Source organism: Volvox carteri (genome assembly GCF_000143455.1).
Source record: "Volvox carteri f. nagariensis unplaced genomic scaffold VOLCAscaffold_37, whole genome shotgun sequence".
Classification (NCBI taxonomy): Eukaryota; Viridiplantae; Chlorophyta; class Chlorophyceae; order Chlamydomonadales; family Volvocaceae; genus Volvox; species Volvox carteri.
The window spans coordinates 1,040,685-1,061,923 of record NW_003307580.1 but is presented as its reverse complement, the minus strand read 5'-3'; the positions used below and the strand labels follow the sequence as shown (position 1 = coordinate 1,061,923).

Below are 21,239 nucleotides of genomic sequence, written 5' to 3'. Positions count from 1 at the left end.
CCTTTGGGTCATATGTCTCTGTGTGTGTGTTTTACACCCCTTGGAGTTGCGTTACTCCCCGGAGGTGTAACGAGCCCATACAAGCCCTGAGGGGGCCCCCCAGAAACGTTATACTATGTAACGAAACAGGGCTCCTGACCTACCGTCGTAGTCGTCTTAAATAAACAGGCGGGAGGGCGTCTGCACCGTCTGCCGCGTGTAACAGCTTTTCTCCTGCCAGATGCCTCAGCCGGCACGTCCCCAGCAACGATGAATCCAAGGAATCTAGCTCCGGGAGGTGGTTGCGGACCTGCCGTCGCCAGCATCGGAGCAGCGGCGGAGAGCATCGAGCATCGCATCGCCTGCTAGCGGCTCCGCAGTCTCTACGGGTTAAGGCGAAAAGCTAATTTCTCCGATAGAGTGTAAAGTATCTGCACGGACACCGGCGATGACGCCCACGTTGCCGGAAGCGGCAAAGGGGCGCGGAGGGACGTAGGCGGCTTTAGCAGAATCGGGCTGACAGTGCTGCGCTTACAGCCGCTCCGTCTCTGTCGGGGTCGTGGGATGCCGTCAGCGCGTATTTTGAATGATGTATACACTTGCATCTATCTGGGGCCGCTTGGGCATCTGCGGGCCTTAGAAGGCGCGGCCTGGGGCCGTTGCTGAGCGCGTTGTCTTTCCCCCGTGTGACGATGTGGCGGGATGCGATACGCGTGCAGATGTATAGAAATTGGTGTAGAAGGTTCCGGCCGGTCAGGCGCACATCCGAACCCCAATCCTCAAATCCCCGGCCTCTCCCAACCGGTCTGGTGTCTGCTATGCTGGTTGTCCACACGTTACATTTTGCGTAGTCCTATTAGCCATAGTAACCGATTTTTGAGTAAGTTGGATCGCACTGGCAAAGTTCGTGTGTTTCAATGACCAGAGTCGATCCTGTGTTTTTGTATATATGTGCGTGTGGATGTGCTGATATACATCAGCTGAGAGTGGGCGACCCAATAGGTAACACTGGATAGCGATAGCGCACGGCTTATCCAGGAAGGGGCGGGAGCTGCCCACAGCCTCTCTGCCATATCCCGGGGGGCCCCACCATGTATGAGCGTGGTTTCTTGACGGCCCAACAACTGCTATGGAATGTGGTTCGTTATCCGGTTCGTTATTCGGTTACCGGTTCGTTATCTCGACCTGTCGGTTAGCGTACCGAAGCGACCGGTTGGGTTATAGCTAACCGGTCGGTTATCGACCCTTTTACGCCATAGGGTGGGGGGAGGGGTGTATGGATGGGGGGATGTATAAAGGGATAGAGGGAGGGAGGGATGTAGAGGGATGCAGAGGAGGAGCTGCAGCTTGTCGTCGCCAACAGGCTTGCAGCGGCATACATAACAACTCGTCCTCGTGTTTTTGGATGGCCGTGTGTTTCCCTTGCGAGGTCATGGAATTGCCCAACAAACCGCATAGACGCTATTGGATTTCCATCCTATCGGTAGACATACAGTACTCAATACGTTGAAATGTGTTCATGGGTGGAAGGGTTCGCGTGTTCGTGCTCGCGGTGGTGGGGGTCATGGTCAAAGCGCATTAATACGGCATGCGCATTTTCATATATTTGAGGGATCTAAAACGACCAGCAGTGGCACTATTGGTAGAGGCATTAGAGGTAGAGACCCGGTCACAAGGGAAACGTGAAAGCGTCGCTGAAAACGAGGGTGTGTAGGAGCAGGGCTGCTACAGGTGGGAACGGGTGATCCTGGCAACCGTTATACTTCACGGTTCTGGTTCCGAAACGGCTAGGCGTAACTGTCATCGGTCGAATCGACCAGCCATGCAGCGCATTTTCAGAAAGCATTCCCTATCATACATGTACATAGCTTGCTCCGGGCCGAGCTGATAGCCAGCCCAAAACGCTAACTGAATGCTCTCAAGACGCGCATTTGCGATGTCTCTCGCCGTGTCGGTCCAGCAGTAGATTCACCGCAATCCATGCTGTTGCGGCCTTGCTAAGACAAGCACAAGATCGCCACTATAAAATACAGTTTAATGAGCACACTGCGCCGCAGCAATGCGGGTGGCTAAGCACTGACGCGGTGCAGCATGTACAAGAGCAGTAATGCGACGCGACCAGTATAATCCTAAGTCGCGGCCCCACCCGAGAGGCAGCTGAGGGGCCACTTAAGAGGTCCTTCTTTTGCATCAGGTGCTACGCATGAGCAGCATTACCCCTGATTGAGGTTGTTGGAGGTTGTTACTGGGATTGTAGTAGACGGTGTCGGTAATTGCACAGGAATTGAGTCTTAATACCGTTGATGGACCTTTGTATTCGTACCTATTCGTACAATGTTTGTAACGATGTCTTTGTGCTTGCTGAGCTATGAGGTTGTTCAATCATTGTCTTTCCATATCATCTGCGGTTCACTGTCAGGCACAACGGTGAGGCCTTGGTGTGGGCTGCTTGGTGTAGGTTTGCGTCATGTTATCGTATGGCATCTCTGTCTTTTGCCTAAATTTTACATTGGATATAGCTCCGTGTCGGTGCATGCACAAACCTAATACGACCACCCACCTAGCCTAAGCTAAGGCGTGTGTTAAGGGGGCAGGGGGTCGAGGGGTTGTGGGTTTCCCCAGGCCCTTGCACCTCGCTCCGCCACCACACGTGCGCCCCTCAAATACACCACAAATTGGCACCAGCTTCGATAAATGTTCCTTCTTTATATCCGTGGTTAACGCCGCTGCCGTGGAAAAGCAGCAACGCCGACCAGGGGAGAAACCCAGACCGGCCTGACTTCTTAGGTGACATTGGTGACATCTCGCACTTGTTGCGGTCGTCGCGTGTCTGAGCGGCACGGTGAGTCAAAGTCCAAGTCCGGTGTGACGGGTGGCGTGGGCACGGCGCCAGCCATCCGGTTGGACGACCTAGCGGCGCTTTGCGCGTCAGCCCAAAGTTGGCTGCTAGGTTGAGCTTCATGCGAGTTTGGCGGAGGTTTCGGAGGAAAAGCCACTAGTGATGCAGGCCCGTGAAGGACAAACCCGAAGACCAACCCAGGCAAGCCGCACTTCTAACACAGGTCTTGCTTAGATGTGCCTTCACAATGCATGGAGGCCAGTGCATCCTGCAGTAGGTGCCTGTGCCCGGCGCTCTGTGCACACCGCGGATGACGAGCCCGGAGCCGATGAAGCAACGCAGTCATTTCATCATTGAAAAGTCAAAGAAGCATCTTTAGTTCACTGTCAAAATGTCGTAGGAAGAACATTACTGACTTAGTGTTTGTTCACAATTGCAGTACTGGGGTTCAGAATTCCTGCAGCCGGAATAAGTTCGCGCCATCCCGCGTATTCTTCTAAAGTCATTCAGCTAACGCCTTGTATTCTCCTGGAAAGCTGCTTGTACGTGTACTTTGCATCAGTAACAAATAGGCGGTACAAAGTTCGCGCCAAAAGGTTGAAGTCAACAAACGTACATGTCATGCAGTGTATCCTTTCCTTAGATGAGCAATTCTAATTGCACCGCAAGCCCTGGGGAGCACTGCAACTGCCCGTGTCCAGAACTGTAGATTGCTCCTTTGGCTCTGCGTTTTGAGCCGGGCCTCGGTGTTGCCGTGGCCTGGTTAAAATCTAAGTTGTTTGTAAGGATTTCTTGGAGCTATTACGCAATACAAACTGCTTTACGGTTGCAGTTTCGGACTGCATGCGTCCGTGCATAAGCTGCTCAGTGGCTGAGGAGATACCTCGGCTTTATCAAGCTGCAAGCGTGCCATATAACTTCCAGGCTGATGCGTCGTAGCCTGTCGCGTGACGGGGTGCTGGCGCGGGCCGGGGCCGTTGAACAGTGAAGATGGCCTCAGTATGCCTTGCCTGCGCTTCTCAGAAGGGAGATGCGTCGGTTTCAGTGGATCACAAGGCAGCAGCATGCCAGAGCGCTGGCGGGAATGTGTCACACCAGGTATGCACCGTACCACGTGCGGCGGGCTGGCACTGTGTATGTTCAACATCATCCCTGCCAGCCGGTCCCACCGCGCAAGCCAAAACCTAGGCTGGGACCATGGCACGCAGGATGGCTGTCTTGGAAATGGCGATACCGCCGTGTCGAGCCTTTCGGTCATCGTAAAGTCCCCCTGGGCCAGCCGCACAGCCCGTCTCGAAGTGTTACGTTCGCAACGCCTGGCCGAAGTTTCGGCCCTGGCATGTGACCATCTGGGTATCAAGTATGGGACTGAGCCAGAGGTGAGTTTACAGGTGGCCATAAGCCACATACAGTTTGGAACTCCGCAAAGCCTTTGACTGCCTACAATACCAGGTTTGCAGTCCTTACAAACGCGCTTACACGCACCCGCTGTGACACGTGAGTCCACGCGGTTAAAAATCGCGTACATCTACGTATGATAGATACGTATTAAAGCGTCGCATAGGTCTGCCCGTTTGGGCCTTCCGGTTACTCCCAACGACTCCCCATTCATTTCTTGAACTCTTAATCCCTCCAGATTGAGATGAGCTTGTACGGCCCGGACCTTCGAGAGCTCCCACTAGACAATACGCTGGAGGCCGTTTGCAGCAACAGCAACGATTCTGGCTGCGTCGTTGCTGATGGGTTCCTGCGCCTGCACCTGCTGCCTTACAAGGTTCTGTGGGAACAGTATTGGAGTGGGGAGAGTGCGCAGCGCAGGAGCGATGGGCAGCGGCAGCGTGTGGGAGGCCCGGGTGCAGGGTTGGCTCTGGAAACGCCTCCGCCTGCCGATGCAACCACAGCCACCACAGTCCAGACTGTGAATTCTCTGGCTGCCTGCGACGGTGATGGTGATGGCAGGTCAGCTTCAGGCGCAGGTGTGAAGGCAGAAGGCGAGGCGCCGACGCCGTTGAACGCCAATGGACAGACGGCGACGATGACGACGATGACCCAGATCACAGCCGCGTCAGATCGACCTGCGGCAGAGTCCGCGGACCTTTTAGAAGAGCCAGACTGGCTTCCACTGTACTGGCACCTATGGATGTCTGATCCTGATCACACTGCCGGTATGCCGGCTGCACCGCCTGACGGCTGTCCGCCGGTATCATTTGTTCACGAGGCGGAGACACCGCTGTGCGTCTCACTTGACGTCTTTGCGGGCTGGATGGGTATTCCACCCCTGGGCCAGGCAGCTAGGTCACTGGTGACACCACCACCATCTCGAGGACCGCTGCAGCCAACTACTTCGGGCACGCCGCCTACTGGCTCTTCTGCCGCACCAGGACGCGTCGGCGGCCAGGAGGCGGCGGCGTCCGATGCCGTGCAGCTGGCGGGAATGGCCATGGACCAGCAGCCGTCAAGCACTGCTGGAGGGGATTCTCTGTTGCTTCATGCCGGTACGGCACAACGTGCAGAATCGCCGCCGTTACCGCATCCCACTAGCAATGGGCAGACAGCGGCGGCAGCGGCTCCGTTGACGCAATCGCTGCCGGTGCCGCTAAGCCAGCAGCAGCAGCAGCCGGCGGAATCACAGTCTCAGTCCTCGGGTTGTGGCTCCTGGTGCCGCCACATGGAATGGCTCCGTGGTGGCGGCACGCGCATGCTGCGGCTGTTGGCCGCAGCGACCTCCACATCAGCGTCGGCTTCAGCGTCAGCTGGCAGCAATGGCAGCGACTGTGGGCGCGGAGGCGCCAGCGGCGCCTCGGCCAGCGGTGGCATGAGCAGCACCTGCGGCAGCGAGCGAGGACCGTGGGGTGGCAGCAGTGCCAGCGGAAGCGGTGGCAGTAGCGATTCAAGCAGCAAAGTGGGGCCAAGTCCGCACTCAGTTGAGCAGCTCGGCGCGCAGGGTCTGTCAGGCGTCGGGTACAACAGCAGGCGAAGCAGCGGGAGCGGCGCGCTCAATGAATCCACAGCCTCGCTCCCTCAGGCTCCCACTGCATCGGGCGCTTCCACAGGAACCGGCAAAGATGCTGGCGGAGCGGAGGGCCAGGCGTGGAGCAGGGACGACTTGGGGGTCCCTGCTGCGTGTTGCGGCTTGCAGCTGTTATGGCTTAACAGACAGGTGTCGTACGACGCAAGTCCTGCGGAGTTAGGCATGTGTGATCAGTCGGTTGTGGCGCTACTGAATTTGTGCGACAAACCGGATTGCGCTGCTTGCTTGATGACCCGTGGGTCACTTTACGGTGACGTGGCGCTGGTTGAGCGCTCGCTGGCTGCAGGCGGCTTGGGGCCCGTGGACGAGCAGCAGCGGCCACCGCAGCCGGCGAATGAGGTGTCAGAGAGCGAGTCCTCCGCTCCTTCATCCATCAACTGTGAGGGCAATGGGGCCGGCAGTGGCCGCACAGCAGTGAAGCCGGCTGGGCATATGGCTGGCAGTGCCAAGACTGGTAGTCGGCCACCCATGTTGATGCCGCTGGGAATGGCTGCGGCCAATGGATATGAGGAGGTGCTGGAGGTGCGTTTTCGCGTGCCTGTGCTTCAGCGCATGCAAAGGATTGCGACATGCAGCGATTTAAAGCACCCTGCCTTGTGCTTTTGAATTACACTCCGCCGCATGGAACTGCGCCTGGCATCCTAGGGTTGCGATGTCAAGTGTTTCGGAGAAGCAGGCGTGCGTGTCAAAGTACCTATCCTTGCAGCTTCCGCACAGCGATGTGCTCACGCTCTTCGTCACGCAGTAACACGCGTCACGCGTGTTACTGCGTCTTAGGGTTCACGGTAGGCCCAATCACCGTCCGCTCCGGGTACGGTTCAACGCCCCGGCTGTCCTGCTTCATGGCACTGAGTCTCTCGCACATTGAACGCACCGTTCCATCTCCCTCACAGCTTTTACTCGGGTAGATGCAACGCGGATATAACGTGACGAATGCGAACAAATGGGGTTTTTTCTTTAACTTCACGCACCTGACCTGCACGATCCTAATTCCTCCCCCATTCTTGGTGACACCTACAGCTGCTGCTACAGCGGAGAGTGGACAACCCTAACGTGTGTGACAAGTTCGGACTGCCGGCGCTGTGGTTCGCGGTGGAGCACGCCCAGCCCGGCTGCGTGAAGCTGCTGCTGCAAGCCGGGGCACGCGCTGCGGACTGGGTCTTTGCAACGTCAGCCGTTGCGGCAACTGCCAGCTCGGTCACTCCGGCCGCTGGCGCAGGGGCTGGCGCAGCGGCGGACAAGGCGGCGGCGGAGCGTGCTTCAGCAGCCGCCGCGGCAGGACTGCCCCTGGTAAGCCACCATGGGGGGCTTCGTAGTGGGCCGTCCTAGGTGCACCCTTGCGGACAGGTTTGGGAGGAAGGGTAGAACACATGACTTGGGTGCGTCAACAACGCGTTACATACGGCCGGAAATAGGCAGCCGAAATAGGCGTGACAAGTCCGATAACTTCATAATCGTGGTCAATCATTAAACATTGAAAAACGCGCTTTCGAAGAGTGAGTCCGTAGGGTGTGTTTTTGAGTAGTGCTTCGCTTGGTTGCGACGTCGTGGGGAAAGCCTGCCTCTATAAACGCTGATGTGGGTTACAGGAGCGAGAGAGAGAGCCTTAAAGAGGAGAGAGCTTTGAATATATTGAATGTGACGTTATGGAGCACATTTTCGAATCGTGCATATACAGCCAGTTGATAGCTGCTACTGCTGCTGCTGTTGCACCATTGCCTGGTTATCACGGACCTGGTTTTACCCAGCAACGCGCTGTAATAGTTACAAGTTACAAGTTCCGCACACAAGTGCGGGTGTGTCCGTAAAAGCCGGGGGGCCATGGACGTTGTATTGGTATTGATGCGGGTAATGACGTCACTTCACCACTGTGGAATCGCGCGTGCAGGCGGTGGCGTCCTATATGGCCCTGTGTCACGCCGTGGAGGTCGGGGATGTACGAACGGTGCGGGTTTTGTTGCGTTTCGGAGCGTGTCCGTACACACCGGACGACAGCAATGGCACGCCGTACCATATGGCCATCGAGCGGGGCGACGTGGAAATCGTCCAGGTACGTATTTAAGCGAAAGTGTGATGTGGCTATGATTGTGGTGGCGGCTGGTAACGGTGGGTCCTGATGTTGCCGGCCGTTCTGTACGAAATTTGTTGCATTACCAAGTTCTGCTATGCTTTCTTTCAGATACTGTGAGGCTTGGGTTCCACAGGACAGGCACGTCCACAGGAAAAGCTCCAGACGCACCAGGTGTTGGCGGCTCCCGAAAACCACCGCGAGGAAAGGGGTGGCGCATGTGGCCAGGCAGTCTCGATTCGCACCCGGATAGGGCGCCCTGTGGCCAAAACGTCCTATCCTCGAAACGTACCTGAACCTCATTGCATCTTCCCGGGTCCCTCGATACGTTTTGCTTTTCCTTGCCTGTGACCACGCGCCATGTGTGTGTGTGTGTTTTGCGCTCCATGGCTCTGCATGCGGCGTCGATGTATCTGTCAGACTTGAAGAACTGCTAGTGCTGCTTCTCACAACCTGCTGCTGATGTCACACAAACAAATACAAACACCCACACACAGGCGCTGCTGGACGGAGACCCTGCGTTTGAGGAGCTTCAGGTGGGCAAGGGCTCGGCCGGGACTGCGGTATAGGGGTGGTCGCTGCGTGGGAAAGGTGGAGCCTTCGGACGCGTGCGGACGTCTTGAAGGGAAGCTAGGGGAAAGAACCTTTACGCAGTGACAGACAGGCCGGATTTCCAGACCAGTAATAAAGTAGTGTTCCTTTCTTGGAGTGGGTCACGTTGGCAGCTTGGGCTGCGTGGGATGGCGCGGCGGGGCAGGGCAGGTCTAGGGACACGAAATATAGAAGCCGCCCTGGATTATACATACATACATACATACATACGTACACAGCCCATCTCGCTTTCCGCCCTCCCACCGAACCGGCTTTCGCACCCGGCAGAGGGCCCAGGCGGACATCTACCGGCGGCTGCTGCATGCGTCCCAGCGGGTGGAGCGGTCTGAAGTGGTGAGTCATGGGAGAGCCGCAATCCACACCACGCAGACCACCGTTCACATTTCCTCCGGGCTATAGGGGGAAAATGGATGGCTCCAACGGTGACGGCCGGTAGTAGTAATGGCCAACCGGGGAACATTAACATTAAAGCTATGCGGCCCCCATTAGGTATTGGGTCTTTCCTCGGCGGCCGGTGGGAGCGTAAGGGCACTGGTGCTTAGCATGTGGGCCTGGGTGTGTGTTTCGGGCAGGCGGGTAACGTTACACTCACAGTTTTTGAAAACTTTTGGCCACTTTGGCGAACCATATGCTCGCTCTCCGCTGTGCCGTGAATAATCCCCAGGCTGGCTGCCCCTGCGTCCAGTGTAACTACCGCGTCGCCATTCGCGCCGCCGCGACGTAAGTACGTGGCCTCCGCCGCCGAGAGCAGAGTCGCCCGCACGGCCATGGCCACGAGATTCCTCCCGCTTGACTGACCGCGTCTGCACGAAGTCCTTCTGCTGCAGCGTGTTTCTCGGTTCTGCAAGCAAAAGAGGAAAAAGAAGAACTGTCTTGGGGGATTTTGTAGTAGCTGGCCGCTGAAAAGGCCTCTCAAGAGGCTGGCGGAGCGCCTTGGGTGTGATACTAAAACAGATGTGGTGTGGCCTTACTTGCACCCCGTGGTGTTGTACCGTTCGGACGGCGAAGGTGCATTTCTTTAGAGGTGCCTCTCGTGTCTCTGTTGGCGAGTGGAAACCGATCTATCCGCCTGCTGGGTTTCATAGGTATTGCAGTGCGCTTGGTTCCCTTGCGGCGGCCCGCCTGTCACCCGTCCCCCCACCCCACCCCACCCCACCACTCCACCCCGCACACTCTACCTTTCACTCCTGGCCCAACCCTCTCGCTTCCCACTTTCTTTTAGCCCTGAAACCGAGGAGCTTCGGGCCCAGCTACAGCTGGTGGCACTTCCCGCCGTTATGGATGCCGCACCTCCAGAGGCCGCGGTGTCCCTCATGGCGGCCATGAAGACGCGGGGAGCCCTCCTGGATGCCCACGTGCGTAGACCGGGGGGCCCCTTCCCTGCTTGCGTGTAACTAGCTGTCTAATCGGGTCGCCTCGCTGGTTGTCTGATTGACTGCTTTGGTTGGCTGGCTGGCCGCTGGTTGTATGGTGGTCTGGATGTTCAATTGGGTCTGTCCTTCTAGGTGGTGTATTGGCTCGAGTTGTGTTGGCTGTCCTCCTAGCTGATGGGGCTATCCTCCTAGCTGATCTATTGGCTCGAGAGGGCCGTAGTTTATTGCATATTTTGCTTTGTAATGGTGAATAGCTGTGGATATAGCTATGATACCGGAAAGGTCCTCCATGCTCATGCCTAACAACCTGTCATGTGGTGTGTGTCGGTGTCCTGGTGCCTGGGTGCCTTCGTTTGTGTGTCTTGCAGGATGCCGATGGTTACACTGCGCTGCACCTGGCAGTGCGAGCTGGGAACCTCGCGGCGATACGCTGGCTGCTGCAGAACGTGAGTGTGTCGAACAATGCGCTACAGAGCGGCGTCGGCAGCAGCAGCGGCCGTTGGCCGGTAATCGCGCGGCCATCCCCTAGCGTTCCTAGAGCGCTACGGCGTTAACTCTCTTTATAAAACATTCCAAAGCCGGCGGTGTTGTTGGTAGGCGGGTACATTAGAGGTTATGCCGCGTATTAGAACGCGTCCGTCCCAGTTAAGGGACGCTGTAAGTGCGGTTTGCCCTTGCGTACTCATGCATGTCCATACATGTTGTATATACATATACCATATGTATATATGTAATGCCTGCAATGCCTACAGATCTCACGTGTTATTCTCCGCATGCGCCGCTCTTCACTCAAGTTTCCTTTCTTTTGGCCTTCCTTCCCTTCCCTTCCTTCCCCACTCCCCTAGGGTGCGGACCCCCTGGAGCGTGACGCCCTGGGCTACATGCCGCTACACCTGTTGGCGCATTACGGCTGCAGCGCAGCGCCCACACCGGCGGCGGTCGCGGCGGCGGCGGTGGTAGCCACCACCGGCGGCGGCTCAGTGGCGGTAGCAGGGCTGGCGGGTCCTGGCGGCAAGCCGGGTGGCGGCGGCGGCGGCCTTGGGCAGGTAGGCTCAGAGGGAAGCACTGCAGTCGCGGACGCCACCTCTGGATTGGCTAGCGGAGGACAGTTGGAGCTGGCGGCGGCTCGGCTGCTGGTGGAAGATGCGAGGATGCCGCTGGGCGCCAAAACCACGTGCTTCGCTTACGAGGCGGATGTGCGAGCGGAGGTAGGAGGGACTGGGGGTAGGAAGGACAAAAGGAAATAAACCAGCAGTGGGCTTGATGCGGGGGACACGGGGCAAAGTTATCTGGGTCGGCGGACTGGCAGAGGGCCACCTTGTAGTAGAAGGGAAAGTTTTTGGCATGGAACTTCAACTCTGTATCTGCCTCTGCCTGATTTTCCCCGCAGGAGAAAAAGCTCCGTGCCGGGGTTCTGGGCAGCCTAACCGGTGCGTCCGCCTCCGCGCGAGGCGGTCGCCGCGGTGCCGCTGCCGCCGCGGCGGCGGCCAAGAAGCGCAGCCGCGATCCCATGCTGACGGTGCCCCTGTACGGCGGTCACACCGCCGCGCAGCTGGCCTTGCGGTACGGCAGGCCATTGTTGCTGGCGTATCTGCTACACCGCGGCGCACCTATGGACTTATCGTCGGCAACGTCGCGACATTGCCTGGAGAAAGCGTTGGAGGTGAGTAGCGGTAACACGCACGCATCTGTGTGTGCGGATTACTGAGGACGGCATCACTGATTTGGGGTTGAAGCAGGTGGGGTCTTCTTGGGGGGGAAGCGTTTTTACGACACAACACTAATTACGGATTATCGGGTCAAGGGTTCTGCAGGAATGAAAAGATTAGGGCGGTTAAGATAGAACAGCCGGGTACGGATTGTCAGCAGGTCCAGCTGTTGTTTACCCTGTTGCTTTTCTTTTTTTCCTCGCAGGCTGGCCATTCCGCTGCAGCCAGAATCCTCCTGTCGTACGTACAGCAGGGCAAGCAGTCAGGCGCGCCGTCGGCCTCCAGCCTGACGTCTAGTACGGCACAGGACTCTCGGCGGCTCACATCCAAAGGCCCCAAACGCGGCGGAGGCGGTGGTAATGGTGCCGGTGTTGGCGGTGGCGGTGGTAGTGGTGCCGGTGGCGGAAGCAGTGCCGGTGTTGACAGGGGAGACAAATGCACCCCGCGCGATCGAAGCTTTTCACCGCAAGGGGGTGATGTGGTTGCGACGGACGCAGCGCCGGAAGCCAGCATCGCCGTCGCCAGCGCGGCTGGTTCGGCAGCGGAGGCGACAGCAAAGCCCCATGTGCACATGCGGCTTGGCTTTGCTGCACAGCCGGACGGACCCGTGGGTCCGTTGGCCAGTGTGGAGCTGCAGCCCATGTGTGCGGATGGCAACATTTGGCTGGGGGGCGTGGGACCTCGCGCGGCAGCGGCAGGAGGTCGTGCTTCATCGGAGCAGGCGACGACTCCGGCGGCTGGACCAGTCGTGACGGCTCAGGTAGCGGAGAACGGCACTGCACTGCTGCTGGAGCGGCGTAAGGCCCGCAGGACAGGGGCCGGCTTCGTTATGGGAGGTGCCGCCATTGGCACCGGGGCAAAGCACAGCGGCGGAGGTGCAGCGTGCACCTGCAACGCAGCCGTTCCCGGCGGCGACGCCCTAGCAGGAAAATCTGCCCCCTGCACGGCGCCGTTACCGCCACCGGTACCTGCCCCTCTGGCAGCGGCGACCCCGCCGCAGGGCCCGTCTAACCCTGCGCCGGTGCCCTCCGGACCGCTGGTGAGCCATGCGACGGTGTCGGCGGTGGCAGTGCAGCCACAAGTTCCCCCAACCCCTAAACTGCAAGCAGCAGCCTCGACGGCTGCGTCGCTGCTGCTGACCGTTGACGCGCCGCGGCAGACATCAGCCGCCGCGGCAGCAAAGCCGGCAGAACTACCTGCCGTGTCCCCATCTACGATTGCACTTGCCGCAGCCGCAGAACCAGCAGCAGTAGCGCCGGAGTCGTCGACAGGTTTGGCAACCTCGGGACCTAGTCCATTCGGCGGTGATGACTTCGCGGGATCGAAGGCGGAGCAGGCGGCGCCGCTAGTGGTAGTGGACCCGTCACCGCGCGGTAGTGGACCCGTCGCCGCTGACGACACGGCAACCGACGGAGGCGACGAGGCGGCAGGTAGCAAGAGCAGCCGCAGTGCACGGCGGCGAGCGGCTCGTAGGGAGGCTCGTAAGGCGGCAGCGGCTGCATCTGTGACAGGAGCAGCAGCACCGACACAGGCGCCTGCGGGCAACGGCAGCTCCCCCACAACCGCCGCTTCCTGGGCTTCCGACGTGGCAGAAGCGGCCGCCACTGCGGCGCCTGATGCAATCGTACAGCAGGCGCTCACAGCTCAGGAGCTGCATCCGTCGCCAGCGGCACCTACGCCAGGGACAGGGCAGGAGCCGGAACCTGCAGGCCGGGGCGGGGCGGCAGCGGGGGCCTGTGAGCCAGGTCCCGGGCCAGGGCAGCCAGAGCTGCGGCCCTCGAAATCAGCAGCTCCACCGAGCACGGGTGCGGGAGCAGTGGCGGTGCCGCCTCCGCTGGCACCGCAGCCACCACTACTGCCACCACCCGAAGAGCAGCAGCCGCCTGCTGCCACTGGTCTTCCTGTCGCCTCGGCCACGCCGCGGGTCGAGACGGCGGTCGCACCATCTCCACGCCCGGCCTTGGTACTGAACAGCGTGGCTCCGGCGGCTGCTACTTCCTCTGCGGCTGCCTGTGCGGATAGTGAATCCCTGGCCAAGCGAGTTCAATCAGAGACCCTGGCTGGTAACCAAGTATACACCGCCGTAACACCTAGGGCCGTGGGTGCATCCGCTCTGCATCCCAACGCGCCTTGGGCCGTGGCTGTGAGCCCTGCTGCCGCTATCGCCTCCACAACAGCTGCCTTATCAGCAGCAGCCCATACAGTAGCAATGGCACCTACAGCAGCAGCCTTAACAGCACCAGCAGCCAGCGCAGCGTCTACGGGCAGGGGCTTGAAGCAGGGTGCCCCTGCAGCAGACGTGCATGTCTCCTGTATGGCAGATTCAGAGGTGGGTACTGTAGTCGTCGCATCGACGGCTGTGGAAACAGAGCCTTACATAAAGATTGAGGTGGAGGCGGTGGCTGAGGGTGACGAAGGCGGACAGTGGAAGGTGGTTTCGGGGCATCGTAATCGACGTGCCCAGGGACAGGCACACGGACAAGCCTCCGTCGCGGCAGAAGTGGCCCCACAGAGCGCAACGACAGTGCCTGTTATCGCAGCAGGCAATAGCCTCCCGCCGCCGCCCCAGCAGCATGTTGGCGCTGTAGCAGCAGCACCCGCTGCTGTGGCAGTGGTGCGGCCCGTAGCGGGAACTGGCGCATCGTCGTCGTCTGCGTCGGCAGTGCCCTCTTTTGCAGCAGCGGCATTGGCAGGGCCAGTGCCTGGCCAAGCGTCAGGGACTGCGCCGGCTGGCGGAAGGGCAGCTGCGCCCCGACAGGTTGTAATGGCCAGTAGCGACAGCCGCCATTCGTCTTCCCCGGAGCCGCCAGGGCTAGGGAACCAGTGGGCTGGGGAATCCGTATCTTGGCTGGCAACGAGTGGCGATGGAGCTTCTGCAGGGACGGTCGCGCTAACCATGCCGGCGGCGGTCGCGTCGGCGTCGGGGGCAGCGGATCGGTACGGGTCTGCGGCTAAAGCGGCGCCACTGCCGCCGACGCCGTCGGCCGCCGCTACCCAAGCGGCTAGCCCATCGTCAACGGCTGGAACCTCAGCGAATGGCAGCTCTCCCTCGGCGGCGCCGGGTCTCGGCCAACGCGTCACGGGTGTCAAGCGAAACAACAGCAGCGCCAACCCCGGCGCTGCCACGGATGTGTGTGGTTACATCGAAGTTCCTCGGAGCTTGCTATACAGCAAGCGAGGACCCGTGGGTCAGTTTCCGACGTCGCAGGCATCTACGGCTGTCGCAAGTGCCTCCCCTGCCGCGGCGGCACCGACGGGGGCTTGGGGAGCGTTGGCACAGCCGCCGACACAGTCACTGCCGCCAGTGATGGCCAGCAATTCGACGGTGACGACACCCACGGCGGCGCCATGTCTGCCCACGGCGCAGGCAACAGGACGGCCTGCCACGCCGGCGACCTTGCCGCCACCGCCGTCGCATACCCACGCAATCTCTAATTCAACGGCATCAGCACCTCCAGCCGTACCGTTAGCGGCATCGCCACCGGCGGGCAGCGCGCCGCTAGCACCAGGACCTGGGCCCAGTGTGGCACAGTCCTTTGCAGCCGCCGTCAAGGGCGAAGCAGGTCCAGGGCATCACCCAACGCCGCCATCAGCACCACTGCCTGGACCAGCACCGGTTCCGTCCCAACCGCCGTCTCAGCCGGCCATGGCTCGCGCGCCACTGGGACGAGCCGCCTCCGGATCATCGTCCTCAGGTTCTCATGTCCATCCCCCAACACCGACGCCTCTTACGTTGCTGCCGCCAACCTCTGCCACCGTCTCGACCGCGGCGACGCCGCGGGATGGACTGTCGCTTACAGCCGCCGCTGCCGTTGCTGCTGCAGCCGCCGGTGGTGCTCCAGGTCCCTCAAGAGGCCGTAACATTAACAACATGATCAGCAAGGGGTTAAACGCTCCAGGGAAGGCGGTGATAACTGCGACGGCGACGGCGATGGTAACCACCGCTCCCCCTTCCGCTGCTGCTACTGCCGGAAATGTGGCGATGAGCCGCTCCGGGAGCTCGGGCAGCGTTAATTTCGGAGCCAAGGCCAGTGCTAGCTTGGTGACGAATCTGAACGCGACGCATCCTCCTCCATCCGCCGGCTCAGCGACCAATTTGAACGCCACTTATCCGGGCCCGTCAACCTCCAAGCTAAACCCGCAGGTAAGGGATTACCTGGAGCTGTCTGGAGGTCCTGTCGTCACAGGTAGCGGCCTATGGTTGGGCCTATGGTTCGTTTGCCGCGAACCTTTCGGGCGCGTGCCTTTGGCCTTCAACGCAGCGAACATTGACTGAAATGGATGCACCTTGTAAATCGCTATGCGGGGATACACTGTTTTCCTTGGTGGTGAAGTGTTGTGAAGGAAGCGCAGCAAGGGAATTCCGTCCATGCGGCTTCGTGCGGCATCTTTGCCAGGTTTTTGCCTGGATTTTACGCCGTTGTTTAGGGCCTCCGCTGTCGTTTAAGGGGCCCTTCACGGGGCCACAGCTCATGTCACCCGAGCGCACAACCCTCTTGCACACACCCTTCCCGTCAAGCACCTACTCATCCCTTACTCGACCCGTTCGACCCTTGCAATCTGTCAAACCCGTCGAACTCGGCCAATCCATCGAACCTTGGCCACTACTCAGGCGAACGAGTTCGTACCTTTAAGGTCGTCCTTAAACAGCAGCGGCTCCGGCTTCTCCTCCTCTCTCCGCGCTTCGGGCGGCACTCCTCCTGTAGCTGCTACTGCAGCGTCCACGACTGCGGCTACAGCGACATCTAGTCCCGCCGTACACCTGAGCGTCTCCAGCGTGCAGGTAGCTCCTGGCGCGGCTGTAGCTCGTACGGCAGTGGGGCCACCGGCGGCGTTGGCGGCAGGAGGTGGAACAGGAGGAGGACCGCTTCAGAACAACGTCACGAGCACCGCCAACGGGCCCGGTGTTACCGGGGCCCCAGCTTTGGGCCGGAGTAGCGGGGCTCCTTTCGCCTCCTCCTCCGCGTCCGGGCCAGGTCTGGGTGCCGCCTCCAGAACCCCAGCTGCCAGGCCCACGTTCAGCTTTGCAAACTCTGGGAACGGTGCTGGTGCTACTGCCGCTGCTGCTGCGACGGCTTCGATTGCGCCGGGGGCGGCAGCAGTGGGAGGCGGCCTGCTGTCACCGTCGCCGGGACCCTCCAGCACACGACCCAGTATGCCGCAGCCGCCAAGCAGCAGCACCCCGCAGCCGCCCACAGGCAACGGCAACGGGGCCTCCGACGGAGGTCATGTGTCGTACAGAGCATACGGCAACAGTACGGCGGTAGCGGGTATGGTTCATGGCTCACGTGGCCCCACGCCGCCCCAGGGAGCCTCGCCACTGCCCGCGCATATACATCAGCAGTTGCAGGCAGCGTCGCAGCCGGGGCAGCCGCCGCCTGCGTCGCCTGTGGCGCAAGTGATGTCTTGGCAAGCCGTACAGCCGATACAGGTTCTTTCGTCGCCAATACGGCGCCTACCTGACCTGCCGGACTTGTACCGTGCCATGGTATCGCCGTACTGCTCGTACATGGCTCACTCGCCGCGGCCCACGTCCGGCGCTGGTGCCGCCGCAGCTGTCGCAGCGGCTGCCGCCAGCGCCGCCGTGTCCGCGTCAGCAGCAGCCGTCGCCGCCGCTGCGACGGCGGCTGCGGTAGCTGAAGCCGAGGCACAGGCAGCCGCAGCCGCAGCGGCGACAGCCGGCCAACAACAGCAGCAAAAGCTGCAGTCACAGCCATTACCACAACAGCCGCCGCCGCAGCAGCAGCAACAACAACAACAACAACCGCAATCGCAACAGGAACCTGAACAACAACAGCAGCAACAGCAACGGGGGGAAGAGTCCACAAGCGACGACAGCTCCCGCATGACGTCACCGGAGCGTCACCATTTACCCGCGTCGTCATCGTCGTACAATCCCCTGGCGGCGCCGCTGCCGCAGCTCTCCATGTTGCCTCACGGGCTGTTCTGTGGGGAGCAGCTCATAAGGCCCACGTGTACACGCCTTTGGGGCTTAGATCCGCTGCAGCAGCTCAGGGCCACGCAGACGTCCCTGGATGCGACCATCGCCGCAGCTTTCGGGGTGCCGGGATACCTGGCGGCGACGCAGCCCCTGCTTGGCAACGCAACAGCTTCCGTTAGCTCTGCGGCTCACAGGTGTGTCGTCCAGGAAGGGTCTTCCACGATATATGATGCTGTTGGTGGCGATGCGACGGGCGGCAGTAGCAGGACGGGCATGCACGCCGACGGCGAAGGCGGAGAGCTGGGCACGGAGGGCCGCGAGCGGGTGAGCAGCGGTGGCGGTGCGGGAGGCGGTGGTGGTGGTGGTGGTGGCTTCAGCGCCGGCATTGTTCGCGCGTTGCACAGCATTTTCGCGGAGGAGGATGTGGAGGAGGAGAGGCGACGGCAGAAAGAGCGGGAGCAGCAGGAGCGCGCGCCCCCGGTGCCCCTGCCGCAGCGTGACGCGGCAGCAGCGCCGACAGCGCCGCCTGCAGGGCTTCCGCAACAGCCGCTACAACCACCGTCGGCTCCTCCAACGGACAACGGCCCCGGCTCGAACACTGTCGCCGACCCGCAAGCGCTTGCTCCCGCGGGTACCCGGTCCCGCGGTCCGAGTCCGCAGCCCCAGCTACGACAACAACAGCAGCAGCAAAATTCGCCACAGCCGCTGCCGCCGCAGCAGCAGCCACAGCAGCCACAAAAACAGCAGCAACGGCCGCAACAGCCGCCGCCGCTGCAGCAGCAGCATCTGCAACACCAGCAGCATCACAACCCGCAGCAACAGCAGCATCTGCATCCCCAACATCCCCACCATCACCGCGAGGCGCTTCCTAACCGGCAGCAGCCCCAACGCCTGCATCAGCAACAACAGCAGCAACAACAGCAACAACAGCAACACACGCATCCGCCACCGGTGCAGCAGCACCAGCAGCCTTTACTCCTGCACCACCACCAGCAACAGCACCAACATCGGGATTTGGCTTTCCAGCCCCTTCGGGCCGGGCCGCCACCACCGCCGGGGATCATGGTGCCGCCTTTCACGAACGATTGGTAAGCGGGGCAAAGTTCGGACTTCAGTTTTGTACTTTGTGCAGGTAGCGTTACCAGGGTTGGATGGCCGTTTCTTAGCTTATCAGTTTGCGCTGGGCACCGGCCATTCTCTGTTCTCTATTCGCCTGTTATCCCCATGCCTGGCAGCGACCATATGTCTGTTATGGTCGCGGCGGTGGCGTCGGCCCTGGTGCCGGTTGTGCCTGTGGCTGATATGATTTAAACTGTTCCATCGCAGGCGCAGCGCCGTCATCTCCCTCTTCACGGGAGCTCGCGCGCACAACGCACCCCCCGCTGCACAGCCGGCGGTCGCAGCTGCGGCGCTCTGGTGGACCGCCGTACGACAGGCTCCGGAGCCGCAGCCGTACAACAACGAAAACTCACCAGCGCTGCCAGCAGGCATTCCCACCCCGTCCGTCAACGGCGGCCGGTTGCCTCGGCCACCTGGCTTTGAGCACCTCAACCTCCGAGGCTCAGGAGGCGGCTGGGGCCAGAAGGCCGTGCACGGGCACAGAAAGGGCAGCGACGGCGGCGGCAGCGGCAGCGGGGGAGGCAGCGGCGGCGGTGCTGGCAGCGGTGGTGGAGCCGCCGGAAGTAAGCCCCAGCAAGGCCTGGTGGTGATGAAGCAGCTGGTGCAGGTGGTTGGTCCCCTGGATGCTGAGACCATGATCAGCGAGTGCCTGCAGGTGGGCCGGCGCCTGAGGGTGGGAAAACGGGTCCTGGCTGCTTATTGCTTGTCCCAGGTATATGTACACACCTGCATGGGCAGAGGAACAACAACAACAACAACTACTAATAATAATAATAATAATAATAACAATAATAATAAATAATAATAAATGATAATAATAAATAATAATAATAAAACAACTATGATACCAGGTCATTACAAGCAGCCCAGTAGCACTTAAGTACGTAGCAGCAATAGGCGTAGTCCTGGTGGTGTTCCCATCGGCGAAGTGAGCGCGGCGCCACACATCGCGCCGCGTTGTGCCCCGTGCCATGCTGAATGGCCGTCTCCTTTCCCCTGGCTGCCTGCACTCGTGTGCTTTCGCAGGGCCGACTGGCCCCCCATACGGAGGTCTGCGGCACGCTGGCGGGTCTGGTGGGTCCGCCGCCCCTGGAGCTCTTTGAGCCATTGGGCGTGCTCATCGCGGCAGTGCAGAGCGGCGGAGGCTGCTACATGCTTGTGGAAAGGTGGTGAGCGGCCACATTAGCAGTAGCAGTAGCAGCTGTAGCTGTAGCTGCAGCTGCAGCTGCGAGATCGGGAGGAGGAGAAAGTATGAACTGGGCTGGATAGAGTTCCTCCCCCCTTGCCTTCCCCCTTACTTTCAAGTATTTTGTAACCTAGCGTAACATCTTACTTCGCCCGTCTGGGCGCACGTAACGCTGGGGGGCCCCGGAAGGGAACACCATCTGAGCCATCTTAGGGGGGAAGAGAGAGCGGGAGGGAGTAAGGAGTAGTGAGGAAAAGACAAGGGAGACAGGCAGGAGACCCCCGGCGGGCGTGAATGCCCCTAGCACTAGATGAGGTGGGGAGGCACAGACACATAGCCAGGCGGTTAGGCAGACGGTTAGGTAGCGAAAGTTATGTACATGTCCTGCCTGGTCTAGTAGCTAGTACTGGTGCGACCTACCTCGCGATGCGGTAATGTATTAGGATCCATCCACACCCCTATAGTTGGAATGTTTTGTTGGCCGGGCGGGGGGCTTGTGGTCGAACGACGTGGATGCCGTCGGCAGTGTTCGGGCGGCTCCTGCTTTGTTGGTTACTTTTACGGTGGCCCCCTGTGTGCCGCCTTGGATATCCTGGAGGGCTTGGAGCAGTATGGATGTGGCTTGTGTGTCATGTGTGTGTGTCTGTGTTGAGGTGCTGTGGAGTGTCTTGGCGACAAGTATGGCAGTGTCAACAGATTGTGTGGGAACCAGCATTGCGGACTAATAGCGCGGTGGGCGGTACATCCACCCATATATTCTGGTAGCTACTGCTACTGCTGCTTGCTGCCCCGGTTAATGTTTGTCGTTGCTACGTGTTGTTGATGCTGTTTTTCGGGGCTGCTGGACCCCACGTGTGTTTGAGGACGGGACTGGAGAGGTCTCCCAGCGGACAGCTTGATTTGCTGAACGATACTCCGCACTTAGCACCTGACTACTGACTGACTGACTGACTGACTGACTGACTGACTGACTGACTGACTGACTGACTGACTGACTGACTGACTAGGGTTAGGTGGGCCCTGGCTATCTAGTGATTGACTGGATGGCTGACTGGGCCGATTGGCCGATTGGTTGACCTGACCGTCTTTTTGACTGATTGACCGACCGATTGGCTCACGGCTGGTTGACTCTTGACTCACGTCAACCTGTGCCATTACCTGGGGGCTGTTTACCACAGCCGATTAGAGGGGTGTCCTCCGTTGATCTCTCATCAGTTTTAAAGGACGGTTTGGAGGATGGTATCCTGCCAGTGCTGGGCAGCCAAATCCTCTGGCGTGCCTTGAAGGCAGGAGAGGAAGATGAAGAGGAAAGGAGTCAATACAGTTGTTTACCATCGGGTCGTTTAGGACTGTCTGGACAGCATGATTAGGCTTGAGAATAG

The 21,239-nt window shown here is 60.0% G+C and overlaps 1 protein-coding gene across 1 annotated transcript; it reads left to right on the top strand.

The window, feature by feature from the left end:
- Positions 1-3,918: 3,918 nt before the first annotated feature.
- VOLCADRAFT_118440 (uncharacterized protein) lies at positions 3,919-19,844 on the top strand (the record flags this gene model as incomplete). The annotated part of the gene is made up of 15 exons (XM_002953673.1): positions 3,919-4,197; positions 4,455-6,371; positions 6,870-7,139; positions 7,738-7,899; positions 8,415-8,453; positions 8,797-8,862; positions 9,194-9,249; positions 9,752-9,884; positions 10,271-10,348; positions 10,748-11,110; positions 11,293-11,465; positions 11,840-15,755; positions 16,224-18,640; positions 18,879-19,326; positions 19,698-19,844. The coding sequence occupies 15 exons, from the start codon at positions 3,919-3,921 to the stop codon at positions 19,842-19,844; spliced, it is 10,464 nt and encodes a 3,487-aa protein (XP_002953719.1).
- Positions 19,845-21,239: the final 1,395 nt, after the last annotated feature.